The sequence below is a fragment of the Gigantopelta aegis genome, chromosome 9, assembly GCF_016097555.1.
Source record: "Gigantopelta aegis isolate Gae_Host chromosome 9, Gae_host_genome, whole genome shotgun sequence".
NCBI classification, from domain to species: domain Eukaryota; kingdom Metazoa; phylum Mollusca; class Gastropoda; order Neomphalida; family Peltospiridae; genus Gigantopelta; species Gigantopelta aegis.
In genome coordinates, this window is record NC_054707.1 from 68,008,697 (window position 1) to 68,036,662 (window position 27,966).

Here is a 27,966-nt window from a genome sequence, read left to right on the forward strand (position 1 = left end):
GGCCGTTGCCAGGGCATTCCATGTGTCCCCAAGCACCATCTCCAGACTGTGGGACCGTTACCAGCAACATGGATCAACACGTGACCTCCCTAGATCCGGTCGACCACGGGTCCCTACCCCCGGGCAGGACCGCTACATCCGGGTACGCCACCTTCGGGAACGATTGACTACTGCCACCTCCACAGCCGCAGCAATACCAGGTTTGCGCAGGATATCCGACCAGACCCGTACGGAACCGCCTACGTGAGGTAGGAATTCGTGCCAGACGTCCAGTTCGAGGTGTCATCTTAACACCACAACACCGTCGACTCCGACTGCAGTGGTGCCAGATTCATCGACAATGGCCTCAACTGCGATGGAGACAGGTGTGGTTCAGTGACGAGTCCCGATTTCTGCTCCGACGTCATGATGGAAGATGTCGCGTGTATAGGCGTCGTGGTGAACGTTATGCGGCAAACTGCGTGCAGGAAGTGGACAGATGCGGCGGGGGTAGTGTCATGGTGTGGGCAGCCATCTCACACACTGGCAGAACTGACCTGGTCCACGTGCAGGGCAACCTGAATGCACAGGGCTACATTGACCAGATCCTCCGGCCACACATCGTTCCAGTTATGGCCAACGCCAACGCAGTGTTCCAACATGACAACGCCAGGCCTCACACAGCACGTCTCACAACGGCTTTCCTACAGAACAACAACATTAATGTCCTTCCTTGGCCATCGACATCACCGGATTTGAACCCAATTGAGCATCTATGGGACGAGTTGGACCGACGCCTCCGACAGCGACAACCACAGCCCCAGACCCTGCCCGAGCTGGCAGCAGCCTTGCAGGCCGAGTGGGCCACCATCCCCCGGGACGTCATCCGTACTCTGGTTGCTTCAATGGGCAGGCGGTGCCAGGCAGTTGTCAACACACGCGGAGGCCACACCCGGTATTGACTCCAGATGACTTTGACCTTGGTGGTGTGTCCTATCACTTACTCACAATGGACTAGAGTGAATTGTGAACAATCCTGCAACATTTGGTAATTATTGGACTCACCATTCAATAATTAAATCAATTCTCCAAATGTTACGACAATGTGGTTTTGCGTTTCTTCTTTTGAAGAGTATATGATGTCATCACGATTAGCACAAATTAGTTTGACATCACACATTTACTAAATCTTTGAAAACGTTACACTTAGGTATACAGATCTTGTTGGTTTGTAAGCAATTGACCCATCCACAGAAACACATTATCTAGAGACCTTGCAAATTTGCATACCATTATTAACAGGGTTAATACACTAAATTATCACATGGGTTTATGACATGGATATCATGGGTAAGTTATAGAATAAATGTATATATACATGTAGAAATTATGTATCTTAGAATTTTTCTTTCAGACTGATGATGAATTTGAAGGGTCTAGAGCGCTTACTGTGGAACATTCCTTGGATGCAGGTGAGAGGCAACTTTGAGACAGTTAGTTCAAGTAATGTAAAACAAAACCTTTGGACAGCGATAACCACATGCTTGTATAACATACATATAGGTAGTTATTATACATTGTACATGTATGTGCTTGAAAACCCTGAAAGGAATTGGATGTAAGAACACATTCTTTTAAATACATGGAGTTTGAAGCTGTTTCAAAATAATGAGAAATAAGGCTTTTTCACTTGAATACCTTTTATTATTCCATTAAAAGAACATTCCTAAGTTTGCTGCATTGTAAGATGTTTCCGACTAATAACATATTTCTATGATTAAACTTACATATTAAATATATTTTCTTGTTTAGAATATCAGTGTCTGTATATTCAATGTGTTTCTGGTCGTCATAATATTTGTAGGATGCCCAAACTGGACTTTGTTTTCAAATAAATTCGTACATACGAAAAAAAAAAATATTAGGAAATAAAATGAAATTTAACCTTGTACAAATATTAGAACGACCAGAAACACGTTTAATATACAGCCACTAATATTTTATGCAGAAAAATATATTTGATATGTAATTACAATCGTTAAAATGTCTCTGTTAGTCGATAACATCTTACAAATTGCAGCAAACTCGGGAGTGTCCCTTTAATAACATTTGATCCTTCATTTTCAGTTTTATTACTCACAGTTATGTAATCTTGAATGTTGCCTTTGAAACTCTGCTTGACAGCTGTTTAATTTATTTCAGATTCCCATTCATCCTATACTAAGCGAGGTACAATCTTCGTCCAGTCACTCAAGGGAAATAAAGCCAAATTTACCCAGAATTCTGGTCTGTCATCTGATCAAAAGAAAGAATTGAAAGTAAGTGGTTGTGAAGTTTTTATCTTAAATTCATAGCCATGATGCCTCAAAATAAAAATAACCAGGGGTTGTAGATTATGGTAGCCCCACTCCCATGGCTAGTGATATTCAGTGTTGGGCTAGTAAATAACTACTATTGCCATGTCAGACGGCTAGTGAAAAAAAGTCAAATGCTGCAATTAAGTCTTATTTTGTAAATATAAATATCCTGCCTGCACCACCACCACCAAATATTAGTGTTTTTAAGCTCTCTCTCTCTTTTTAGGTGACATATCCGATTATTACTATTATTTAGTAAAATTGTATTAACTTGAAGTAAAGTAGGGCTATTGAATTTTTAATTGTGGCTAGTAAATTTTTTAAATCACTGAGCCCATGGCTAGTGGATTTTATTACAATTTTAGAAGCCCTGATAACCTTTGTTAGTGTCAGCAGTTTAGCATTCCAGACATCTGTTGGGGGAGGATGTTGCCGTGTAACTCACTGACAGAGTGCTCTCTGTGGTGCTATGGTTTGTAGGATCTATCCCTCTAAATGCATTCAAGTTTTTTTGTCATTCTAACCAGTGCCTCCAGACTGGTAAATCAAAGGCTGTGGAATGTACTTCCTGTCTATGGGAAAGTCCATATGAAAGATCCTTTGCTGTTTTATTACTAGCATTTCCAGTTTGGAGCTTGCCACTTGTAAAGATGTGTCTTTTTGCCTGTGCCACAGCATATGCTTTTACATGCTCGACTTGGGAGTCCTCCATTTTGTTGTTTTTGTCAATGAAATGGAGTTTTCTACTGGGATGTATGCAGCCATTGGATTGCTAAGACACTTCTCATTTAAACAGCCTGCACAACCAGGGTGGATTCTTTTTTAGCAAGATTCCTTGTCTATGACTCATATTCATGATGGCCATTCTGCAGTATGCCACAGTTGTTTGCGTTTAGTCACTACCTGTCCTAGCAGCACTGGGTGATTGACCAGCCCACTCTAAGAAGAAATAGGAATTAGGGTGGGACCCTACTACTATTTTCTTGACATTACTTTGTTTTGCATTGGTACCATCTCATATACCCTCTGGAGCCGGGCCTATTCACACCACTATACCAACCATGATAGTCTGTATGGCGGAAGAGGTTTAGATGACCAAATGGCCAAAGAAAAAAATGTTAAGCCATAGTTAAAAATGTGTTGAGGTGTCTAAAGATATTTCTTCCTTCCAGCCATCTGTCTGTCTATATTCCAAAGTAGAAGTAATGCCCCAAAATTACATGGATTGTGAGTTGAACTCCCAACTTTAGTGTCTTACTGTAGATAAATAATAACTCTGCTGCCACCACAAAGTCTACTCTTGTATTAGCAAAAGTTAATATTTTTGAGTCACATCATCATAAGTCTGTTATATGGATCACTCCGATGACGGTTTTGTTTCTGACATTTGACTTGACAACCATGGCTTTGGGAAATTTAATATTGTTTTATGTTTAATATCAACAATTTGTAAACGTATCTTAAACAACATAAAAGAAAACGTAGCCTGTTTTTACTAAGTTTTTTCTTTGTTTTCTTTTTCAGGATTTAGCCAGTAGTGATGGTTTATATAGAATTCGTGTTGCCGTCCGAGACAGTGACAAACAAACTCCAGACAAGAATTATGTATCAACATTCACAAAAGCTGTATGTTTATTTTTATGTTGTTTTTATCATTATTGTAGTCTTGTCTGCTGAAGTTGCAATCTGAAGTATATTTTTAACATTCAAGCATTTAGAATATACCACCCATCTTACATTTCATTCACTGATATGCCATTCGTTGATTTATATTGGCTAATATCTAGATCAAATGAAAAAACCTTTTTAGCCATATCAGAGCATTAAAAGTGTCCTGTTTTCAACCCATTCAATTGTCCAATAAAAGGCAGAACTGTATTTGCTACGCTAATATATTTTGTGTAACCAAATAATCAGTTACCGAGGTGAAAATCATATGAACTGAGCAAATTATTATTAAGTAATGTATAATGAACACATTTTCATATTTTTTTTACTTGTATGGTATATTTTAAATCCAAAATTATGGAGTAGCCAACTTATTATTTTTTTTAATAAACATTTTGAATGTTTCAAGCATGCTACAGTCAATACTAATGAAACTTGAGCAGTACTTAACATTTTTTTGATGGTTCTAAACAGAGTTCGATAATTGCACATTTTCACATGATGAAAAAAACAGTAAAGTTTGTTTTATTTAACGGTTCTAGAGCACATTGATTTTTATCTTATCATCGGCTATTGGACGTCAAACATATGGTCATTCTGACATATTTCTTTAGATGAAACCTTGTCGCCACATAGGCTACTCTTTCCGATAAGCAGCAAGGGGTCTTTTATATGCACTTTCCCACAGACAGGACAGCACATACCACAGCCTTTGATGAACCAGTTGTGGACAACTAGTTGGAACAGAAAATAGCCCAAACTGTTCACATGATGAAGACAAGGAAATTTTCATTGCAGATATAAGTTCAAAACAATATTTTCTATGTTAACAATTTAACATCAAACAGGTCTCACATGCATGTTTGCCCCTTTCCCTAAGATATTCTGGGTGGGGAGGGGTGGGGGGTGCAGATTCCCCTTTTGTTTCCCTGTGACACATATTTACATAAGTAGATGCACAATCCTATAAATATGCTCAGATGGGGATTGTTCTTTTAAAAGCCTAAAAAATTTGATTTTAGCATATGAAATTAATATTCAAATGCAGAAAATAAAACAGTTGTATCAGGGACATCATGAGGATAAAAGCTTGCTGACAGTTTGTAAACAAGAACTCTGATACATGTATAAATTCATTATTTGAATGTGATTGTTCAATTGCATGAATAGGAATGTAAATAATTATTTTAATAATTGAATGTTATGTGAAATTTTGATCTTTACATTTATTTTCAGTGTTACATATATGAATCAGCTTTAAATGACCAGCTCACAGTAAATTTTGACCCAGCGGGTGAGATTTTAGGAATATCAATTTCAACATCGGCCAATTCATGTGTTGGTGCTGAAGTGACAAGTGCGAATCTATCGAACTGGAAAACAATGGTAGAAGTCTTTCAAACAGTCTCCGGGCCAACGTACGTGATGTCAACATCTAAAACAGTAGTATTTCATGTAGCAGACTCATATGGATAAGTTTTGTTTCTTTTTGTAAAATTCCTTTCGTAAATATACCGTATGTTACCATATATTAGCTGACTTTTCAAGCTTCAAAATATCATGAGAAGAGGGGTCGGCCAGTACACACAGTCAACAAAAAATGTCTTAAGAAAATACAATAAAATATTGGCGTGTACAGAAATATGATGATTATGATACCAACGAAAACATGTCAGTCATTCTAGACTTCAAAACCATACCGTTGCTTTATTTAACCAGTATATTTAACAGCCTCTATTAAGTCCCATACCGTGTGTCCATTTATACACGCAATAAAAGTTATATTTTATTTGAGAAATGAAACAAAATGTATTTTATTTTTATGTCTACAATTTCCGACAAAAGCCAGTTGTACCAGTATTTGGTGCCAAATTTGTCACATGATCCAAACGACCATTAAGTCTTTTTATGACCGCTGGTATTTTGTCATTAATTGCAAATTTAATTGGTCAGAACTGATGGGGCCGATTTCATATGTCTAGGTTATTGGTGGATTTTGGAAACATATAGTTTAAACCTAGGTTAAACCCTGGGTCATGTTTACTGTGCATTTCACATGTCTGGTTTTCAATAATCCTAGTTTAAAACTGGGTTACAATTGTATTGCTTGTTTAAACCTGCCCTTGAGGTGGTTTTTCGCTGGGTTTGCTCAATGTAACTTCTTCATGGATAATTTTGGCAGCAAAATTGTGTTTATGTCAGTATTGCAGAGCCATGAAATGTGAACATATTTTAGAGATCATTTGAATCCACTACAGAAGCGAATACAGGGTGGGGGTGGGAGGGGAGGTGTCGAACCTCATCCTCCTTTAGACAAGATGCCCTTTTGCCTTTTGTTTTAGCACGACTGTACAATTAGATCCACCTATATACCATGTTTGAGGCGAACGAACAACAAAGTGCCTGAGATATATAGAGGATAATAAATGAGATACCAGTTATTGTTATTTTATGTCCCGAGTCAAATAATTTTTAGTTGTCACGAGCTTTAGCTTTAGTATTTCACTCGGAATAACTGGAACCGAGTTTGCTATTGTATTTATTACCCCAGCTATGTTTTCTCTAAACGACTTTATTTTAGATGCACATGCACGTACATGTAGGCTATAGAAACAATGTTCTGGGTATTGCTATAACTTTGCATTTTAATCACGTTCACAAATAGTTTTCAAAAACAAAAATTATCGTTATTCTGCTAAAAATATAAATGATTTGCGTTAAAATGACATTTTGTTATAAATTTAACATTAAAACAGTTGTGAACACAAACTCATCAAAGTACATGACGTCATTTTGTGTGTTTGCCAAATCGTGATGATGTTATATTTAGTACCGACCAAATCATTGGTTAGTAAGCATCAAATTATCCAGTAATATTGTACGTCACACCACTGCAGAATATTTCTCATTCAGAAAATATGAAAAATATTTTCCCTGTTATGAGTGGTCACTGGGGTAATAAATATAGTTATTTACTAAATTAGTAAAACTAAACATTTTCTTCCTTGTATGAAGTGCACGAAATCGGGGAGTACTTTCGTGTTTGTCTCGTCTTAATAAAGGGGGAAAAAGGTGTAAACACAGGTAAAACACACACATGTGAAATGCACCCCGGGTGTATGTCTTGGTCAAGTTTTTCAGCATTTTACGTAAAGCAGTGTTAAACCTAGGTTTTCATATAACTTGGTGTTACGAAACCCAGACATATGAAATTGGCCCATGGTGTTTACTTACTGTCATTGTTTATTCTGCAATTCCTAATAAATTATTAGAAACTATTGTTTTATTAAAGATATCACCACATAACAATTATCTATCATGAGTGTATAAAAGTGAAACTGCATTTATCAGCTAGCAAAGTCCATGCTATCGATTCAACTGAAAAAGATAGAAATAAAAAACAGAACAATGTTATCTTACATTAGGGGATTCTTTAAAAACCTTTATTATTTTTTTTAACCATCTTTAAATCTTTAAAAAAAAAATTGTACATTAAACTTTGATTGGTTCACCAAAAGTTTAAACAAATTCCTACAACTGACTGTTGCATGAAACCGACATTATCTAGATCAAATATATGTATATTTTTATCTGTTTCAACTACATAAAAGTTGAGTCAGCGTATACATCATACCCACGTTTTTGTACCAGATATTGAGGGGCAAACTAAAAGGGGTCGGCTTATTCACGGCGATATATGGTAATATTTTTAAAATAACAATTTAAACCAAATTGGCTACAATGTTAATTTATCATTTTACAGTGGATAAAAACAATTATACCTTTTAATTAGTAACTTTAATTAATAACACCTGTATAAAAAGAGTTTTAGGGTGGTCATAAATCCCATTAAATGTAGCACTTGGGATGTTTTTTGATTGCTCTGTGCACAGTAGAATTACTAAACCACGTCCTATAAATTTAATCATCTTAAGCATTGGAAGATGCCAGCAGCAACTGGGAGGGGGTCCAGCTACATGTTAATTTTCCATTTAACTGGGGAGATGCATATTCTTCACAGTGGCTGGTTAGGGACCCCAGCTGTTCTCCACCACTTCCAATGTCTATGCACATATTTTTTAAACCTAAATGATGCTAGGTGGTTCTTAAAAAACATTTTAAAATTCTAATTTCAGACCAGACACTCAAAGTTACATTGATAAATTGAAGCGAGAAGATGCTGAGAAAACGAAAGGACAACAAGGAGATAATCGGTCGTTTTTTGGAAAATATGTAAGTACACTGTAGTTAATGGTAAATGTGTAGTATAGTTTATAGCGTACTTGGACAGTAGTTTATATTTCAGACACACAAAGCAGGTTTATTATTGGAGTTTTAATTTTGTTTAAATGTAAACCATCATTGACGGGTCATATTATGGTATGGTGTTGTCCATCTGTACATCCGTCCATTCGTACATCTGTCCGTCCATCCATCCGTCCGTAAACTTATCTTTCTTATCAGTTCATACGGGATGATCAAACCTTGCATGCTCGTACAAGTTGGAATGGTGGTGTGTTGCTTACCGTAACTAGTTTAATATAATTATAGTAACATCATTTCTTTTAGGTGTTAAAAAAGGTGCAAGGTGACCAAATAAAAATTCAACAATTTTGGTTTGATGTATGTGAGATCTGTACATTTAACTATAAATATGCAGTTGTCTTATAGAATATATGCCTCCATTTTTTTTTATTTGTCCAATTAGAAATTTGCTTCTCCAGCCATATGTTATATAAGTGTTCTCTCACTAGCAGGGAATATTTTGTTCAGTATCGCATCGTGTTTCGCTACACAAATTTCAGAGATGGCTACACAATTTCAATATGGTAAACAATAGTTGCTACTCAATTTTCAACTGATCACCTGTCACTAATCAAAATGATTTAAATAAAATGTTCCCTAATTAGGCAACCGAATATTCACACTGGTCAAATAAAATATTCAAACATATCACATTAAATACAGAATGATTATATTATTTTCTGTTGACTCGACCTGTTGGACAAGTTGTTTGTGAGACAAGTTTTTCTGTCCTACACTCAAAACCACTTTTAGTGGGGAACCAGACAAGCATTAATTTAGAGCCCTGCATGTACAACACTGGTTACATTCATGTAGTTCAAGGAATCTCAGCTAAGTAAAAAAATATTTGGTAGTTTTGACGACACTCTAAATTTGCGAATGGGTGCAAATTGTATGTGTGTATGTGTTTAAAATATTTTTGTGTCATTTACAAGTCTATAATATTTGAGCTAGAAGAACAGAGCTCAAATTGATTCTTCTAACAACCTGCTTATAGTAAAGCTGTATCAAAAGTTTAAGCAGATTTTTCTATAGCAGGAGTAGATTGTATTCTGAAATGTTTATTTCCAGTGAAAAGGTGAAATTTAATCTTTCATTTGTTTCTAATAAATGATAACCAATTGATAGATATTTTTACCATTCACAATAATAAGGTGGAATTGAGCTAATGTCTGAGTACATGATATGCATTGGCAAGACATGATAACTAAATCAATTTCTGTATCTTTGGTCACTGACTGAAAATGTAATTCACGTGATATAAGTTTGGCTCAGCTTGTTAATAATTAATATGGTGTTCCCAATACAAAACTGATTTGTGCTGTGAAAGTTCCAGTCAGACTGAGTCTCCATAGATTTTATTTAAAGTTACAGTCTCTGGTTACCATATTATAACATAATATACAAATATGAAATATAAGCTCAAAAACTTGTGTGTGTTCGCTATCCACGGATATCGTCAAAAGTATATGCTCGATTCGTCACCTGTGCCGCCATTGCTCGGCAAAGCACAAACGACAGCCTGTTGTCAGTTTCATTTAACACATGCGTTTGTGGATATGAAATTGTAGAGGTCGTCTCAAAAAATGAAATGAGAAATCTTGCGCTGTACAAAGAATGTTCGGTTCAGGATACGGTACTAGAGTCTTTCGTTAAAACCGGTTTGATCTTAAAATATACTAAAGCAGACATTGGACGTTTTCACTTCTTAATTTTACAAGTGTTATAATCAACAAATTCAAATAAATATTCTTTTGTATGGAAAGGGTAAACTTAGTTTGTTTTGTTTAACGACATCAAGGTGGTGTTGTGGTTAGGCCATCGGTCTACAGGCTGGTAGTTACTGGGTTCGGATCCCAGTTGAGGCATGGGATTTTTAATCCAGATACCAACTCCAACCCCTGAGTGAGTGCTCAGCACGGCTTAATGGGTAGGTGTAAACCACTTGCAACGACCAGAGATCCATAACTGGTTCAACAAAGGCCATGGTTTGTGCTATCCTGCCTGTGGGAAGCACAAAGAAAAGATCCCTTGCTGCCTATCATAAAAAAAGAGTAGCTTATGTGGCGACAGCGGGTTTCCTCTAAAAAACAGTGTCAGAATGACCATATGTTTGACGTCCAATAGCTGATGATAAGATAAAAAAAATCTATGTGCTCTAGTGGCGTCATTAAATAAAACAAACTTTAATTTACTTTCAATGTTAGAGCATATTGATTTATTAATCATCGGCTATTGGATGTCAAACATTTGCTAATTTTTACATAAAATCTTACAGAGGAAACGGGGTATATGTGAAGAGGGAGGGTATTGGGGGTCAAAACACTTACCTGCCCAAACTAAACAAAATTGAAATATATTTTCTGGGGGAGCATGACGCCATATAAACTTTGCTCAACAGTCTGTAACCCCCAACCCTGCTAAAATCCCCGAACATGCGCCTTGGAAACCTGCTACATTTTTTTTTTAGCAAGGGATAGTTTATATGCACCATCCCACAGACAGGATATCACATACCATGGCATAAATTATATACCAGTCATAGTGCACTGGCTGGAATGAAACCCACCGATGGGGATCAATCCTAGACCGACCGTGCAATTAAAAAAAAAACCCCACCTTTTTAGGTCTTAAGTAATGAATAGAAATAACATATAGTCTTGATAAATGATAGGTAAATAGAATACACTGACCTCTTCCTCTCCCCTTAGAGAGTTACATAATTATTGAATCCCCCTTACATGTAATGCATATGCCAACCGATGGCCACTGTTAAAATTTTGAGGCAAATCCCCCACCGACCTCTGGAAAGATGTTGTACCATACCTCTATGGATATAAATATGTTTTGGAGATATGAGACGACCTCTCAATCAAGACAGTTAAATTTGTTCAAAATCATGTGAGAAGCTCAGCGCCTGCGCAAATCACGTAAAGTCCCAGTTCTACTGGCGTCCCGCTAATTGAAGAAAAACAAAGCTGGCCATTGCGTTTGTAGTTGACCTAGATAATGTAGATACGCGAGCATTGCCAAACTATAGCGATGTGGTGGACCGTATATGTACCAAACAGAACTGGATCATCCATTGTAAATGTTTAAATAATCAAAATATTCCAGGGACTGCAGCTTTAAAGGCATTAACTTTGTGGATACGGCCTAACAAATAATATGTTTAGATATCAGGGCTAGCTCTGGGTGAGCAAACATATTTGCCAAAGAATCTATTAAACTTAAAAAATGGCAGAGTGCTAGTTATTTTCTAACAAAATATCAATTATTACAGGAATTTATTTCGCAAAATTGAAATAAAATTTGACACTTTTTCTTAAAATTTGCAATTGGCGAATTTGGCAAGTGCCAGAGCTAGCCCTGGATATACAGGTAATTTTTTGAAATGTGGATTTTTCTATTAATATAAATCTTGCTGTTTTGTTTTATTATTTTCTATAGCTGTGACAGTAGACTATTGTAAACCTATGTTGTCTGTACTCATGTTTGTGTATGTGTGTGTGTGCACGTGCACATGAGTGTTAACAATCTCTTTTTGTATATATGGATATTAGCCAGAACAATTTAACAGATTGATTTCATGGTTTCTGCCATAGTATATATATTTTTTTGATACAGTAATCAGAGTGAAAGCAATTGATAGCCTTTGTTACATTCTTTTGGAATTCCATTACAAGTCTGACTCATTTCTGATAAGACATGTCATGGAAGAACTTTGATAAGACTTTATTTCAGTGTTACATGTTCTTTTTAAAGCATACAGGAATATTTAAACTATTATTTATTCTTCCTGAAAAAGAAACTGCTGCTATTTTAAGGGTTATTGATCCATATCCTCAGAAATGTTTGGTGTACAGAATTACCCATTTTACCTTCTCGAAAAGTGCCTGCCAGTGGATTTCAAAACTTATCATCAACAAGCATAGAAATAATCATGGTGTCTGGTAACCCATGGACAGGTTAACACAAAATACAGACCTGAACACATTTATTATGGTTACAGTATTATTACCAGGGTTCGACAAATCCACTAGCCCTTGGTCCTGGCTGGTAAATTTGGTTTGGGCTAGTGGAAATTATCAACTGTATTACTATAATTTATATAGGGCACTAGCCAAAGCTTCTGTGAGGGCTAGTGGAAATTATCAACTGTATTACTATAATTCATAGGGCACTAGCCAAAGCTTCTGTGAGGGCTAGAGAAAATTATCAACTGTATTACTATAATTTATATAGGGCACTAGCCAAAGCTTCTGTGAGGGCTAGTGGAAATTATCAACTGTATTACTATAATACATAGGGCACTAGCCAAAGCTTCTGTGAGGGCTAGAGAAAATTATCAACTGTATTACTATAATTTATATAGGGCACTAGCCAAAGCTTCTGTGAGGGCTAGTGGAAATTATCAACTGTATTACTATAATACATAGGGCACTAGCCAAAGCTTCTGTGAGGGCTAGAGAAAATTATCAACTGTATTACTATAATACATAGGGTACTAGCCAAAGCTTCTGTGAGGGCTAGAGAAAATTATCAACTGTATTACTATAATACATAGGGCACTAGCCAAAGCTTCTGTGAGGGCTAGTGGAAATTATCAACTGTATTACTATAATGCATAGGGCACTAGCCAAAGCTTCTGTGAGGGCTAGAGAAAATTATCAACTGTATTACTATAATACATAGGGTACTAGCCAAAGCTTCTGTGAGGGCTAGAGAAAATTATCAACTGTATTACTATAATACATAGGGTACTAGCCAAAGCTTCTGTGAGGGCTAGTGGAAATTATCAACTGTATTACTATAATACATAGGGCACTAGCCAAAGCTTCTGTGAGGGCTAGTGGAAATTATCAACTGTATTACTATAATACATAGGGCACTAGCCAAAGCTTCTGTGAGGGCTAGTGGAAATTATCAACTGTATTACTATAATACATAGGGCACTAGCCAAAGCTTCTGTGAGGGCTAGTGGAAATTATCAACTGTAATACTATAATACATAGGGCACTAGCCAAAGCTTCTGTGAGTGCTAGTGTAAATTATCAACTGTAATACTATAATACATAGGGCACTAGCCAAAGCTTCTGTGAGGGCTACTAACTTTCATAGCCATTTGTCACATGCTGATTACTATAGAGAATAACTAGTTAAGGACGTTTAGGCCTAACTACTGAGCTACTCTTGGCCTACTAAATTCAAACATATTCGTAGCTCCCTACCTTTTTCGTGTTAGATTGACCATTCCAAATTGCGCCTAAATTCCTTCATAAAAAATGCACACCCTTTCTCTTTGGCTTAATCCTACGGGACATTCCAAATTCAATAGAACCATACAACTCCCCACCTGTTACCGGCCACAGTTGGACTGCTAAAGCTCCCTAGCACCTGCCAGTGCAGGCGGTCCCTCCTATCCCCGCCCCCACCTTTCCTGTCCTGGACAGAGGAGATGGCCAAGGTCGGTACCTGTGCCCAGGACAGGTGTGCGCTATAACAGCTTGCTCTGAATGTGCACGTTAAACAATCCATCCATTCATCAATCCTAATGACGTAGAATATTGTTTTTATCTTGTGTGTTGGCTTTATCCTTTGAAGGTAAGAATAGGAGCCTCACCAGTGGTTGCAGGATAAAATCCCATATCGGACAAACTAATACTTTGTTATTCATTCATGGTACTTTTCTCACTGTACTGATACTTAAAAATACATTTAATAAAAACTGCAATTGGTCAAAGGTTCGGGGTTGCAGGTTTTGTTTAAATACAATTATCAAAATTTGTGGAGAACGAAGTGTCATTCTTGACTTTCCTGACATTTGATAACCTCCAGGTAACCTGAATGGCCATTCTCAACTTATTTCAATGCTTGGCCAATGCAGAGAGGTTACATGGGATTGTCGTTCGTATCACTTGCTCAAAGATCAAGATCACTGTTATTAAAAACAGCCGGATGGTTTCCAGGCATATCTGTCTGAATTGTCCAAGGCGATTTTCGATTTAACTTGATTTTCATGCATTATCCAATTAAGCACTCTGTCCTTGACACTCACCACAGCTGTCTGGGTTGTGTGTCAAGAACAGAGGTTAATGGTTGGTTGTTAGTGAGCGAGAGGTCAGTGTAGTGGCATTGCACTTTGCTGTTGAGCTGTTTTACAAGGTGGTCAACTCAAACTGTACTTTAAGTCTGAATGGGATTTCTTTTTTATATACAGATGTCAAGAAATTAACATAAATGACAAAGGTTTAATCCATTAAAGGTGAAACTTTCAATACTTAAACCCCAGATGTCTAGAAATTAGAATAAAGGATAAATATTTAAACAATAAAATTTGAAAGATTAGCAAAACTTAAAGTTAAAGAATCAGTTGTGGACAGTTGGTTTACAGAAGTCATAATAATGTTCTCTTCTGCCTATCGGACTCTATAGGTTACATGTAATGGTTTTGCTGATTGGTAACAGGGATATCTTCTGTTCTTACGTGGGGCAGGACGTAGCCCTGCTACCCAGTGGTAGAACGCTTACTTGATGCGGGTCTGGGATCAACCCCCGTCGGTGGGCCATTGGGCTATGTCTCATTCCAGCCAGTGCACCACGACTGGTATATCAAAGGCCATATGTGCCATCCTGTCTGTCTGATGGTGCATATAAAACATCCCTTGCTACTAATGTAAAAATGTAATGGGTTTCCTCTCTATGTCAAAATTATCAAATGTTTGACATCCAATAGCCAATTATTAATAAATCAATGGGCTCTAGTGGTATTATTAAACAAAACAAAATTTAACTTTTATTAATGTTTTTCCTGGCATGTAATGTTTTTTCTGATTGGTATAACAAGCACATCTTCTGTTCTTACTGTATTTGACTGGAAATAGGTCCATGTCCTTATAAGGCTCTGTCTCCAGTAAATAAGACCCCCACCCCAACGACAATAGTGATGTTTCATAACATACATTATTAGTGACATTAAGTAGACGATTTCCCAGCATATTCATTCATTCGTTTGTTTGTTCGTAAATTCCTTCCTTCCTTTGTTCATTCATTCGTTCATTAATTCATTCGTTCATTAATTTTTATGTTCATTCATTCTGTTGTTTATTCATTCCTTCATTCATGTTTGTAAAAACAACAGAATTCAATATTTACTCATACTTTGTTTATTGCACAGGACTTCAATCAAATAAAAGCATAACAAATACAAAAAACCCAACAACACCATTTTATTACATTTGTAATAACAGCCATTCCATGTAAAGTACATATAAGAATTGAAAGTTAGAATACCAGTAGTCTTCAAGTCAATAATTTCTATTAAAATGGATAGTTGAGAGGTGTAAAATAAAATGTTTTATGAAGATTAGTTAACCCTTTGACAGTCGTTTCAATAATAGGCCTAATCTGGTTTAAAAAGAAAAGAGTGGTACTTCGAAACAGCAGAATTTTTCATGGACTGTTGCATCAGCCAATAGCCATTCACCTTGCAACCAGTAAATATTGATGGATGTATGCTATGCATGCTACATATTTCTTCCAAAATTTTCAGTGTTTTCTGAAATTTTTATTTAAAAAAAATCTTTGAAATATGTCAAGCAAGTCAAGAAAATAACATATTGGGCCAAATTTACCAAGCCAGTTCTAGACTTACACGTGTGTAACGACACACATTTACAATGCTTAAACACCTGTTTTTCACTTACACACCTGTAAAGACACACATTTACAATGCTTAAACACCTGTTTTTCACTTACACACCTGTAACGACACACATTTACAATGCTTAAACACCTGTTTTTCACTTACACACCTGTAACGACACACATTTACAATGCTTAAACACCTGTTTTTCATTTACACACCTGTAACGACACACATTTACAATGCTTAAACACCTGTTTTTCACTTACACACCTGTAACAACACACATTTACAATGCTTAAACACCTGTTTTTCACTTACACACCTGTAACGACACACATTTACAATGCTTAAACAAAACACCTGTTTTTCACTTACACACCTGTAACGACACACATTTACAATGCTTAAACACCTGTTTTTCACTTACACACCTGTAATGACACACATTTACAATGCTTAAACACCTGTTTTTCACTTACACACCTGTAACGACACACATTTACAGTGCTTAATCACCTGTTTTTCACTTACACACCTGTAACGACACACATTTACAATGCTTAAACACCTTTTTTTCACTTACACACGTGTAACGATACCCATTTACAGTGCTTAAACACCTGTTTTTCACTTACACACCTGTAACGACACACATTTACAATGTTTAAACACCTGTTTTTCACTTACACACCTGTAACGACACACATTTACAATGCTTAAACACCTGTGTTTAAGAAAAACAGGCTCCATGAATTCGGCCCAGTAGTTTTACACTTAAGAAAATTACATGTAACTTACTAAATGATCCTTGATATATCTGTTTTTGTACTAATGATGTAAGACCACATAAACACAGAATTATGGATTTGATTTTAATCCTGCCAGGATAAAAAATCTTTCAAGCCATGTTACACAAGTCATTCTGCCATGTCACACGAGTCACGCAGAATGTGTAAGAAAACGAGGGTCGAAATTAGCTGACATTCCTGCCAGATAATCGGTCCGGCAAGCTACAAATTATGCCAGCTCAGGCTAAAACCTGCCAGACCAAACATGATTGACTTAGCTAATGAGTGAATATAAACATAAAATAATTGACAGGTCATACAAATCTTGGGACGGCAATATTTTTCCCCCCCTGTAAAATGATTAGACCATATACTATACACCTTCATTACAACTGATCCTTATGCTAGGGTCCGACTACCAACTGCCGGCACAAAGTTGGCTAACTTTCTGCTCTCATGACGTGTTAGACTGTCCAGTTGCTAGTCTGAGCACTCTTACAACTTGATTCTTGTAATATTACCCATTAGTTGTTAATCTGAGCATACCCGTAAGTCGGGAGTTGAGGAAATTACAATGTAACCATCGAGTTGGCTAACTTTGTAATGACAGTTGACAGTCTGAGACTAGCATTATGGACATCACAAAGAATTAAATTTTTAGCAGTTAGTTTACATGTATATATAGTTAGGGATGACAGTTTTACTATTAATTACTAATTCTAATAGTCAATATAGTACTAATATATATCAGGGTTGGGAATTCTCCTCGGATCGGCAGTTTTCCTCTCATGGAACATTGCGTTTCCTTGATTTTAGTCCTTTCTGCAGGGGAAAAAAAATAATTGGTCATGTAAACTTCTGGGCCCAGATTTTTCTTAGCGCTACGATATCGTAAAACTGTCCTAAATGATGACGTTACACATCAAATTACGTTGTGACGGAATAATGAATCTAAATGTGGCTGTGGTTCTTATTTGGTTTCATTTGCAAAGGGAGTGAGTAAGCTTTAGCCAGCGTCACGATGCAGCATGGAATATCTGAAGTAAAAATGGCGGTCCAAACCCCTCTAGATTTCTTCTTTTTTACTGTTCACCAATTCCCACCCCTGATAGTGTGTATATATGTTAGACATGTATTTTTTAAACAAATATAATACATTTTTCTCTGTTAGCACATCTACCATTCAATACACTGGAACAGCATGCAATACCTGTATGTAGTTACCTGTAATTAAACCCGTTTGATATATTTAAAAAAAACATTAAACATTGTCATACTCTCATTTCATAAGAAATATATATATAACTTTTGTAAACTAAGAGGTTTTCACAAATCCGTGTGAATATGAACTGATATATAAAACTGATTTTTTTTTTACGATACTAATTGAGAGATTTGCAGGAGAATTTAGTACTCAACTTTTTGTGAAAAGTCACACAAGTCATCATGGAATGGCTGATGATTTGTTCATCAGAAGTTTTAAATGGAAGTATGCCATGACTACATGTAGTTCGCAGCATCATTCAAGTTGTGATTATAAAAAAAGAAAAGTAAATGAAACTCCAATCAGTTTTTCTGGTATTTTTCTTCTCTCTCTCATGTATTTGACAAGTTATAAAGATTTAGCACATCTGCATTATTTATTTATAACGTGTAATATTTGCTGAATAAATATGAACACCTGTATAAACTTGTGTACAAGAACAGCTTAGTGTTTATCACATACATCTGCAAATTAGTATATTTTTGTCTTACACTTATACCTGTTTTCTACCAGTCATTGACTGTATATTATTAATAGCATATTGATAGAGTTGTATATTATTTATGGCATATTGATATAACTACATGTATGCACAAAGTTATCTGCTATGACCAAAAAATTAAAGGAAAGAAATGTTTCCTTCATGACACATGTATAATCAGCAGCCATTTGGTGACTTAGCATATGGTTATTCTGACTTCTAGTCTAGAGAATTAGAGAAGAAACCAGCTGCTGCCACAGATGATACTCTGATTAGCAGTAATATTTATTCTCAAATTAAATGATACATGTACATTTCATGGTGTTTGGTATACTGTAATACATACTATAGTTGTGGAGTAGTGATTGTAAGGGGAAATAACCTGGGGAATCAAGGGGGATTAATTCTATGATTCACTTGGCATCACACGAGCTCAGCTAATGAGCTTTACATATGTCACCAGGAATTTCGGAAAGCTTTTGAATATTTGTGTCTAATCATTAATTGTTTTTTGTTTTTAAATATCCACGAAAAAAGACAAAATGCCTAAAAGGGATTCAATGACACTGTTATGGCCTCTTCACTCCCACCTTTGTGGCTAATAATTTTTTATTTTCTTGGAAAATACAGACGAAATGGATTCATTTTACACAGGGTTTTTATGCATCCTGGAAATCCTGGAATGTCCTTGAATTTTGTGATTTTAAAATCCAGCCCTGGAATGTCGTGAAAAAAGCATTAAATTTTTATGGTGTCCTGCAAATGTCCTGGAAATTTAGGCCAAAAATTTAGTGGTTTATTTTTTTTGCATCTTTACTTTTGTTGTCCTCATAACCTGTCTAAATTCAGACAACAATTTGTCATAAAAACATTCATTGATTGAGCATATTTTGTTGTTAAACATCTATTCTGTTCTATTCTGGTTGAAAATTTCATGTCTTGGACATTTTTTTAAATATCCTGGAAAAGTCCTGGAAATGTCCTTGAATTTTATGTAAGAACCCTGTTACATTGTTAGGGGTGGGACGTAGCCCAGTGGTAAAGCATTCGCTTGATGAACGGTCAGTCTAGGATTGATCCCCGTTGGTGGACCGATTGGGCTATTTCTCGTTCCAGCCAGTGCTTCACAACTGGTGTAACAAAGGCCGTGATTTCCAGAACTGTCTTTTAGTAATATGTCCACATTTTAAGTAAACCATATGAACTGTTAGAAATATGCTTGTAGCTCAATCTTTTTTCCCATTCCAGCCATATCTCCATGACTTACTAATATGTATATAAAGTGTTATATTGTTCTAGCACTTTAAAAAAAAAATGCATATAAAAAGAGTCATTAGACGATGAAAACGTAATGTTGAAGAAGTCAGTGTTTTGACACCAGGTGTCTTCTTTAATTCTTTAAATTAAATGTCAGAAAAGTCATATTGTAGTGAAAGTAATGGTTTACAAAGTAAAAAGGTGAAATGAGATGTTACTGTTTTTGATGGGGGAAGGGGGGACATTTAGCTCAGTTGGTTGAGTGCTCGCTTAGGTGCTTGCTTCGCAGGATCAAACCACCTCACTTGATCCATTCAACTGATTGGGTTTTTTCAAGTTCCAATCCGTGCACTACAGCTGGTCAAAAGCTGTGGTATTTGCTTTCCTGTCTGTGGGAAAGTGCATATAAAAGATCTCTTGCTGCATTACGAAAGCTGTAGAGGGTTTCCTCTGAAGACTGCTTGTCAGAATTACCAAATGTTTGACATCCCATAGGCTATAGCCGACGATTAAAGGGACAGACCCTAGTTTTTAAACACTAACTGAAGGCATATTTTTCACTATTAGAGCTGTTTATGATCACTGAAATGCCATTTCTGTACAACCAAAGTGTTTCTGGTCATCCTGGTATTTCTAATACCACAAAATGCATTTTACATATTTTTAAAAACACTTGCGTCTGAGAAGTAATGATTATGGAGTCGCAATTTAGTTTATTTTTAAGGGTATTTCAACATCACAGACTCTTTTTTTTTACTCTGTTGTAGCCATATTTGTTACAGGTTTGTAAATTAACCAAACTTATTGTCCATTTTTATGAATTGAAACTAGGGTCTAGGTGAAAAATGTGCCTTAGTGTTTAAAAACTAGTGTCTGTCCCTTTAATTAATCAATGTGTTCTAGTGGTGTCATTAAAGAAACAAAAAAACTTTAAACTTTAAACTTTAAACTTTTTGATGGTGGCCTCAGCGTCAATATTTGCATTTAGCTCATTGTTAAAATTGAGTGTTTTGCTCCATTTCTCAAAAGGACCGGCCTCGGTGGCGTCGTGGTTAGGCCATCGGTCTACAGGCTGGTAGGTACTGGGTTCAAATCTCAGTCGAGGCATGGGATTTTTAATCCAGATATCGACTCCAAACCTTGAGTGAGTGTTCCGCAAGGCTCAATGGGTAGGTGTAAACCACTTGCACTGACCAGTGATCCATAACTGGTTCAACAAAGGCCATGGTTTGTGCTATCCTGCCTGTGGGAAGCGCAAATAAAAAATCCCTTGCTGCTAATAGGAAAGAGTAGCCCATGTAGTGGTGACAGTGGGTTTCCTCTCAAACTGTGTGTGGTCCTTAACCATATGTCTGATGCCATATAACCGTAAATAAAATGTGTTGAGTGTGTCGTTAAATAAAACATTTCTTTCTTCTTTTTTTCTCACAAATGTTTAAGCCCTGGATCAGTGAAACTTGGTTTATACATGTAGATGTTCATCTCCATGCATGTTTTAAAAAATGTTAAATTTATTTAATTGCATTTTTTAAACAGGTTTTGGTTTCTCTTTTATGAAGTAAAACATGAGATATAGTTATTACTTTTCCTATGGCAGTAACTGCGTGAACTTTGTTTAAGTTTAATGTTAAAATCTCACATTTATATTGGTTTCTTATGAACTATAAGTGCTAGGTCAGTTAAACTATGTTCATCATAGTGCACTAAAAAACATATACAGGGCTGGGACATAGCCCATTGGTAAAATACTCACTTGATGTACAATCGGTTTAGGATCAATCCCTGTCGGTGGGCCCATTGGGCTATTTCTCACTCCAGCCAGTGCACCACAACTGGTTTATCAAAGGCCGTGGTATGTGCTATCTTGTCTGTGGGATGGTGCATATAAAAGATCCCTTGCTACTAATGGAAAAATGTAGCGGGTTTCCTCTCTAAGACTATGTCAAAAGTACCAAATGTTTGACATCCAATAGCTGATGATTAATAAGTCAATGTGCTCTAGTGGTGTCTTTGATATGACAAAGCAACACTGAATATGAATATGTTTATGGTAGGCTAGACATTTAATTCCTCAGAATTAAGTAATGTTTTGTAATACGTAGATTGTCAACAGCTCTTACCGGTAATATACATTATAATGACTGGTCACATCCAGCACAATTTCACATCTTTTTATTAAATAACTAGAATATTTATATTGATTTTGATCACCCATTGTTAAACATATCTATCAACAGGCAAATTGTTTTCCATAATGATGTTTTAAAATAATTCATTCATTCATCCATTCATCCATACATTCATCCATCCATCCATCCATCCATCCATCCATCCATCCATCCATCCATTCATTCATCCATCCTTCCATCCATCCATCCATTCATCCATCCATCCATCCATCCATCCATCCATCCATCCATCCATTCATACATACTTTCATACATACTTTCATCCATGTATCCATCCATTAATTAATTAATTTATCCATCCATTCACTTTGAAGTCTGCACTGTTGAACACAACTTGTATGGCACTCTGAGGACGTTGAAAGCTTACTGGCTTTATAAAAGCCGAAGCATGAGTCCAGACTTGAAACGTTTAGTAAGCACAAGGCCTGGAATGAATCCCAAAATCTGTGGATCTCTCAATCAGCTGTACTGGTTACTCTCCAGATCATTGTCAGACATTTTCTTCCCTCTGTTGTAGCAGAGCAACTTGATCTGTTCAACGTCAAACCTCGCTTTCAAATGTCTGCTGTTCTGAACACACTCCACTCCCTCAGTTATCCCCCTTTGTGCCTCTCTAACAAAGGAGACTTTGTAGTCGCGGAAGCTCGTCATGCTAGACGACGAATCTCGGGGTCTGCGAGAAAAGCGGATTACCTCCCTTGTGGAAGTTCGGTGAAGTTGGGACGCAGGCACACAGCAGAAGATCTCCTTGTACGTCTTGCAGAACTTGGCACTGAAAGCCATGTAAATGATGAAGTTAATCGAGGAATTCACAGTCTCAAGAAAATAGGTTACGTTGGAGATGCACAGGTAGAGGTTTCGGTTCCTACCGAGTCTGGAATACTCCTGCCAGATCTGTGAGCATGTGATGTTAATCGCACCGGGCAGGATACAGAGAACAAACACGAATGTGACGATGAGGAGCATGACCGTGATGCGGTTCTGTTCGTACTGCCTGCCGCTGCTGCTGCTGCTCTTGCTCATGATGCGGCGCAGATTCCACGTCTTGCGGATCGCCGTCATGATGAGGATGTTCAAGATGATGAGCACGATGCACGGCAGGAAGCGGAAGAAGATGTTGAGGAAGATCCCGTAGATGGTGAGGAACTGTTTGTCCCTGCCCAGTGCCGTCTTCGTCAGCTTGAGAATACCGTAGGTCTGATTGTTTATCGTCGCCTGTTTGTATGTTGTGTACTTGAGTGCAAGCGGTATGAACGTCACGGCGGTGATGGTGTAGATGACGAAGATGGCGACGCACGTCAGTCTCTTGCTGCAGATCGTCTTCGCCTTCATGGGGCAGTACACGGCTATGAAGCGGTCCACGCTGAGCATGCTTGTCAGCCAGGACGTGATCCGTGCCGTCACCACGCTGCCGTAGGCACCAAGGACGGGGTAGGTCAACACACGTAGGTTGTCTCCCCTTATCGGGTCACGCGACTTGTAGATGTTGATGATGGCGAACCAGAGACTGTGTATGAGGAAAAGGAGGTCAGAGAGGGCGAGAGCAGCAAGGCAGTAGTTGGTCGTGTTGCGCATCCGGTGGTGAACCAGCACCACGATGCTGACGAGATTACCAATGGAACCGAACAGAGAGAACGTCGGAATGAGAATCATGCCAAACACAAACAGGAACTTCCTCACGGCACCCTTGGAAGCAAAAATCTCCTCGTTTTGGTGAAATATCGGCATTTCTGTCGAGTACGTTACAAAGTTGGATTGGTTGAGTAAAGTTTCATGGAGGTCGATCCACGTGGAAGTATTGTCTTCAGTAAAGTCGTTAAAGTTTTTAAACAGTCCACTTGTATTTACGGGAAACATGATATATGTAGTATGGGACAGATTCATTTTAAAAACTTTGCTTATATTTTATCCCAGTGTCGTATTTTCATGTGCTTTGCCATTGTTTTGATTGGTTAAGCTGGTCAAATGTTCAGATGTTTGACGTCATGTCAAATATAGTATCCGAATTAAGAATTCTTCTCACTGTTGTCATCTTGCCTTCTTGTCTGAAAAGAAAAGAAATGTTTAGTTTGAATTTGTGAATTATAAATACAAATATACAAATGTTTCAAAGGGTGTGATATAAAGTATATGACACTGATGAAATAACTTCTGTACTGTACATGTAGTCCTTCCCAGCAGTGAACAGTAAAATAACTTCTGGGTCATAGATTGATCGGTTTTTAACCCATGGTGTGGGAAAATCCAGGGCCACACTGGAACAACTTTTGGTTAAGCCAATTTTCAGATACATGTGTACATAGAGAATTTTCTAAAAAGTTATATATTTTATTAGCCAAAGCCTAAATGTTGTAGCCACTCTGCACAAAAATTAGCAATGTACACATTAACGGGATTTTCTCTCTCATTCCATCCAGTTCCCTAATACTGGCATGTCAAAGGCATGTTTGCTGTTATTCTGTAGGAATAGCGTGAGTAACTCATGTGGGTTTCCTTTCTTATCCTCTAGAACAAGTACCACTAAATAGTCATACAGGTAGCTTATAATTGTCACTGAATTGTCATTTTAAACAGTTTCCTTTCCTCTTTGCTGTATATGTTAGACACTAAATAGCCATACAGGTAGTTTAAATTTGTCATTGAATTGTCATTTTAAACAGTTTCCTTTCCTCTTTGCTGTATATGTTAGACACTAAATAGCCATACAGGTAGTTTAAATTTGTCATTGAATTGTCATTAAACTTTTTTGTCCTTTCCTCTTTGCTGCACATCACGTAATCAAATATCTACTGTAATGTCTGGTTCTCAATTAAGGATTATCGACAAATCACGGATATTAAGTCATAAGCTGTGTATTTGAAGACGGCCCACTGTGACTAGTTAGGAAGATTGGCGAAACAGCTAGCAGTCCAAACTGTAGGTGTTTTGTCCACATCACGACTATCTTGAAGAACTCAGTCGGGGGGTGTATTAATCTGTAACCAGAATCAATAGCAACTTACAGAACTTTGATTTTAATCTGTCGCATTGCATTGTGCAACAATCATGCAAGTCACGGCTGTTGTGAATACGATGTTTAAATAAGATTTTATAAATTGTACAACTGACAAATTGTCATACGTATTTTTTGTTAAAAGAAGAAGAAAAAGGGATATAAAAGAAACTTTGTTGCTGTTTGTTAGGAGTAAAAGAAAGAAATGTTTTATTTAACGACACACTCAACACATTGTATTTACGGTTATATGGCGTTGGACATATGGTTAAGGACCACACATATACTGAGAAAGGAAACCCGCTGTCGCCACTTCATGGGCTACTTTTTTCGATTAGCAGCAAGGGATCTTTTATATGCACCATCTCACAGACAGGATAGTACATACCAGGGCATTTGATATACCAGTCGTGGTTCACTTGCTGGAACGAGAAATCGCCCAATGATTCCACTGATGGGGATCGATCCCAAACCGGCCGCACATCGAGCGAGCACTGTACCATTGGGCTACGTCTTGCCCATTGTTAGGAGTATGACAGCAGCATATTTCTTCTTTTATATTCTGTACGTAAATCATGTGACAGATGTCACAATAACTATATGTTAGACACCAAACAGATATAGTTTAACATGTGGGTTTCCTTTCTAAGACTATTTCAAAATCACCAAATGTTTGACATCCAATACCTGATGATTAGTAAATCATAAATGTGTTCTAATGGTGTCATTAAACAAATAAAACTTTAACTTTGATTGCTTTAAACTGGTCAAAGTCCATGGTATGTACTTTCTTCTCTGTGGGAAAGTGCATATAAAAGATCCCTTGCTGTATTAGAAAAATTTAGCGAGTTTCCTCTGATGATTACCAAATGTTTGATATCCTATAGCCAATGATTAATTAATCAATGTGTTCTAGCTGTGTTATTAAGCAAAACATACTTTAACTTTGATTGCTTTAACTTTCTGAGATGATGTAATAAAACATCCATGTGTTATAAATACAACAGTACAGTGTGTTTTTCTCCTCTGACCCACGTGATCTCTGTAACCTTTCTGACATTACGTGACACAAGACGTGACATCTTGTGTGCCATATTTCTGCTCTGATTACCGTGCCTGTCACAGCCGTCAAACATTCTCTGCTTGTTATCAATATTTATTGTCGCTGGTCTATAACCAAGAGAAAACTGTGTTGATTGTGCTGTTAGCAAATCAAATTTGATCAGCCATAACATCCACCAAAATCTTCATCTATCACATTCACTGTCGAAAGCTGATTATTTAACATGTATTTTTAGGTTTGGAAAAAATGCTTAGTCATTTAATGAAAAAAAGAAAAAAGAAGTTAAATGTTGTTTTGTGTGAAGACCTCCCAGAGATTATTATTCAGTGGGTATTGAATATTATGGTAAATTATCAATTATGATGCTGTAAATAAAAATCTAGTTCATGAATGTATGATGATATCTACCAGATGACAGGTTGCCCATCCCAACTATCTAGAGCTTCATGACTGGTATATATATGAAAAAAAGGAGTTTGTTTTGTTTAACAACACCCCAAGAGCACATTGATTTAGTAATCATCGGCTATTGGATGTTAAACATTTGGTAATTTTGACGTATAGTCTTAGAGAAGAAACCCACTACCTTTTTTTCCATTAGTAGCAAGGGATCATTTATATGCAGGATAGTACATACCACATCCTTTGATATACTAGTCGTGGCGCACTGGCTGGAACGAGAAATAGCCCAATGGGCCCACTGATGGGGATTGATCCCAAACTGACCGCGCATCAGGCGACCGCTTACTAGAATATCAAAGGTCAATGCCATGGTACATGTATGTGCTAGCTATCCTGTGTGGATCCCTTGCTGCTCATAAAAAAAAGGTAGCAGGTTTCCTCTAAGACTGTATGTCAGAATTGCCAAATGTTTGACATTCTGTGGCCAAAGATGAATAAATCAGTGTGCTCTAGTGGTGTCATTAAACAAAACTTTAACTTTTTAAAGATGACAGGATGTAGCTTGGTGATAGATTGATTGTCTGAGGCATGATTTGAGGTCAGCATGTTTGTAGTTAATCTGGTCAGGATTATTTGGGGCATCTGTATTTTGGGAACCACGTTTATTGCCTCGACTTTGATACAATCTAATTTCTAAAGCTCTGATTACTATCTTGTGTGCTACAGTGACGTCATAGTCTTTGGTGGTTTTTACAGTTTCATAGCACTAAGATATCTTTGAAAATCCCTCGCCAGGGGCCTACTTCATTAAAACTCACAACTTTGCAATCTTGCTACAATGCAAAAAGACATGCAAGGACAATTAATGTTATGTTACTTAAGAGAGCCTAAGAGAGCTTAAGAGAGTATTGTGAATTAGGCCCCAGGTGTGTACATTTGAGACTAAAAAGCCATATTTCGAAATGTGCTGAGGTGTCATTAAACATCCATTTCCAGTGGGCTGTCTAAAATGAAAACTTGTTCCATGACAGTGTATTATGAGTTACATGTAAAACTATTATAATGTAATAACATGACTATATCATATATACATTTCATCAAAAACAAAGAAATGTGATTTAGCAGGCATTATTAAAATATACTCTGTCAAAAAAGAAACACATAGTTGATAGGGAAAGAAGAAAGATTTGATTTTACAAAATATCGTTGGTTTTTACAATGTTGCTGAATGACCATGTTTGTTCATGTTCCTGGAATGCAGCAGCATGCCCAAATGCACCCTAAAACAAATTTAACGCACGTTATGCGACAATTGCAGGAAATCGGCGTGAAATGGTCAGATTTTGGCAAATGCACGTGAAACTCGGGGGAAAAGATTGGGGTAGTGATGGGTATTTAAAGCTGCAATGCTCGCAATGATGCCTCATTTTCATTTCGATGTAGACGAGTTACAAGATGCCAAGACTAAGCCTGCTGAATGGAAACATTGCAATAGGCCACCTCCAGTTAGGTGAATCGCAGTCAACGGTCGCACGCCACATGAACGTCCATCAGAGCACCATTTTACGTCTCT

General features: G+C 37.0%; 2 protein-coding genes across 2 annotated transcripts in view; one reads left to right on the forward strand and one right to left on the reverse strand.

Annotated features, from left to right (window-relative positions):
- The window catches only part of LOC121381109 (ER membrane protein complex subunit 10-like), an 84,746-nt gene that overhangs the window by 5,562 nt on the left and 51,218 nt on the right, over positions 1 to 27,966 (forward strand). Inside the window, exons 2-6 of the mRNA XM_041510227.1 lie at positions 1,394 to 1,451; positions 2,182 to 2,297; positions 3,861 to 3,962; positions 5,241 to 5,422; positions 8,141 to 8,237. Of these exons, the coding sequence (XP_041366161.1) occupies positions 1,394 to 1,451; positions 2,182 to 2,297; positions 3,861 to 3,962; positions 5,241 to 5,422; positions 8,141 to 8,237 (555 nt within the window). The remainder of the gene's footprint in view (positions 1 to 1,393; positions 1,452 to 2,181; positions 2,298 to 3,860; positions 3,963 to 5,240; positions 5,423 to 8,140; positions 8,238 to 27,966) is intronic.
- Positions 22,131 to 27,966, reverse strand: part of LOC121381108 (probable G-protein coupled receptor B0563.6) — a 29,544-nt gene continuing 23,708 nt past the window's right edge. The window contains exon 2 of the mRNA XM_041510226.1: positions 22,131 to 23,981. Coding sequence (XP_041366160.1) covers positions 22,396 to 23,820 — 1,425 coding nt within the window. The 5' untranslated portion in view covers positions 23,821 to 23,981 and the 3' untranslated portion in view covers positions 22,131 to 22,395. The remainder of the gene's footprint in view (positions 23,982 to 27,966) is intronic.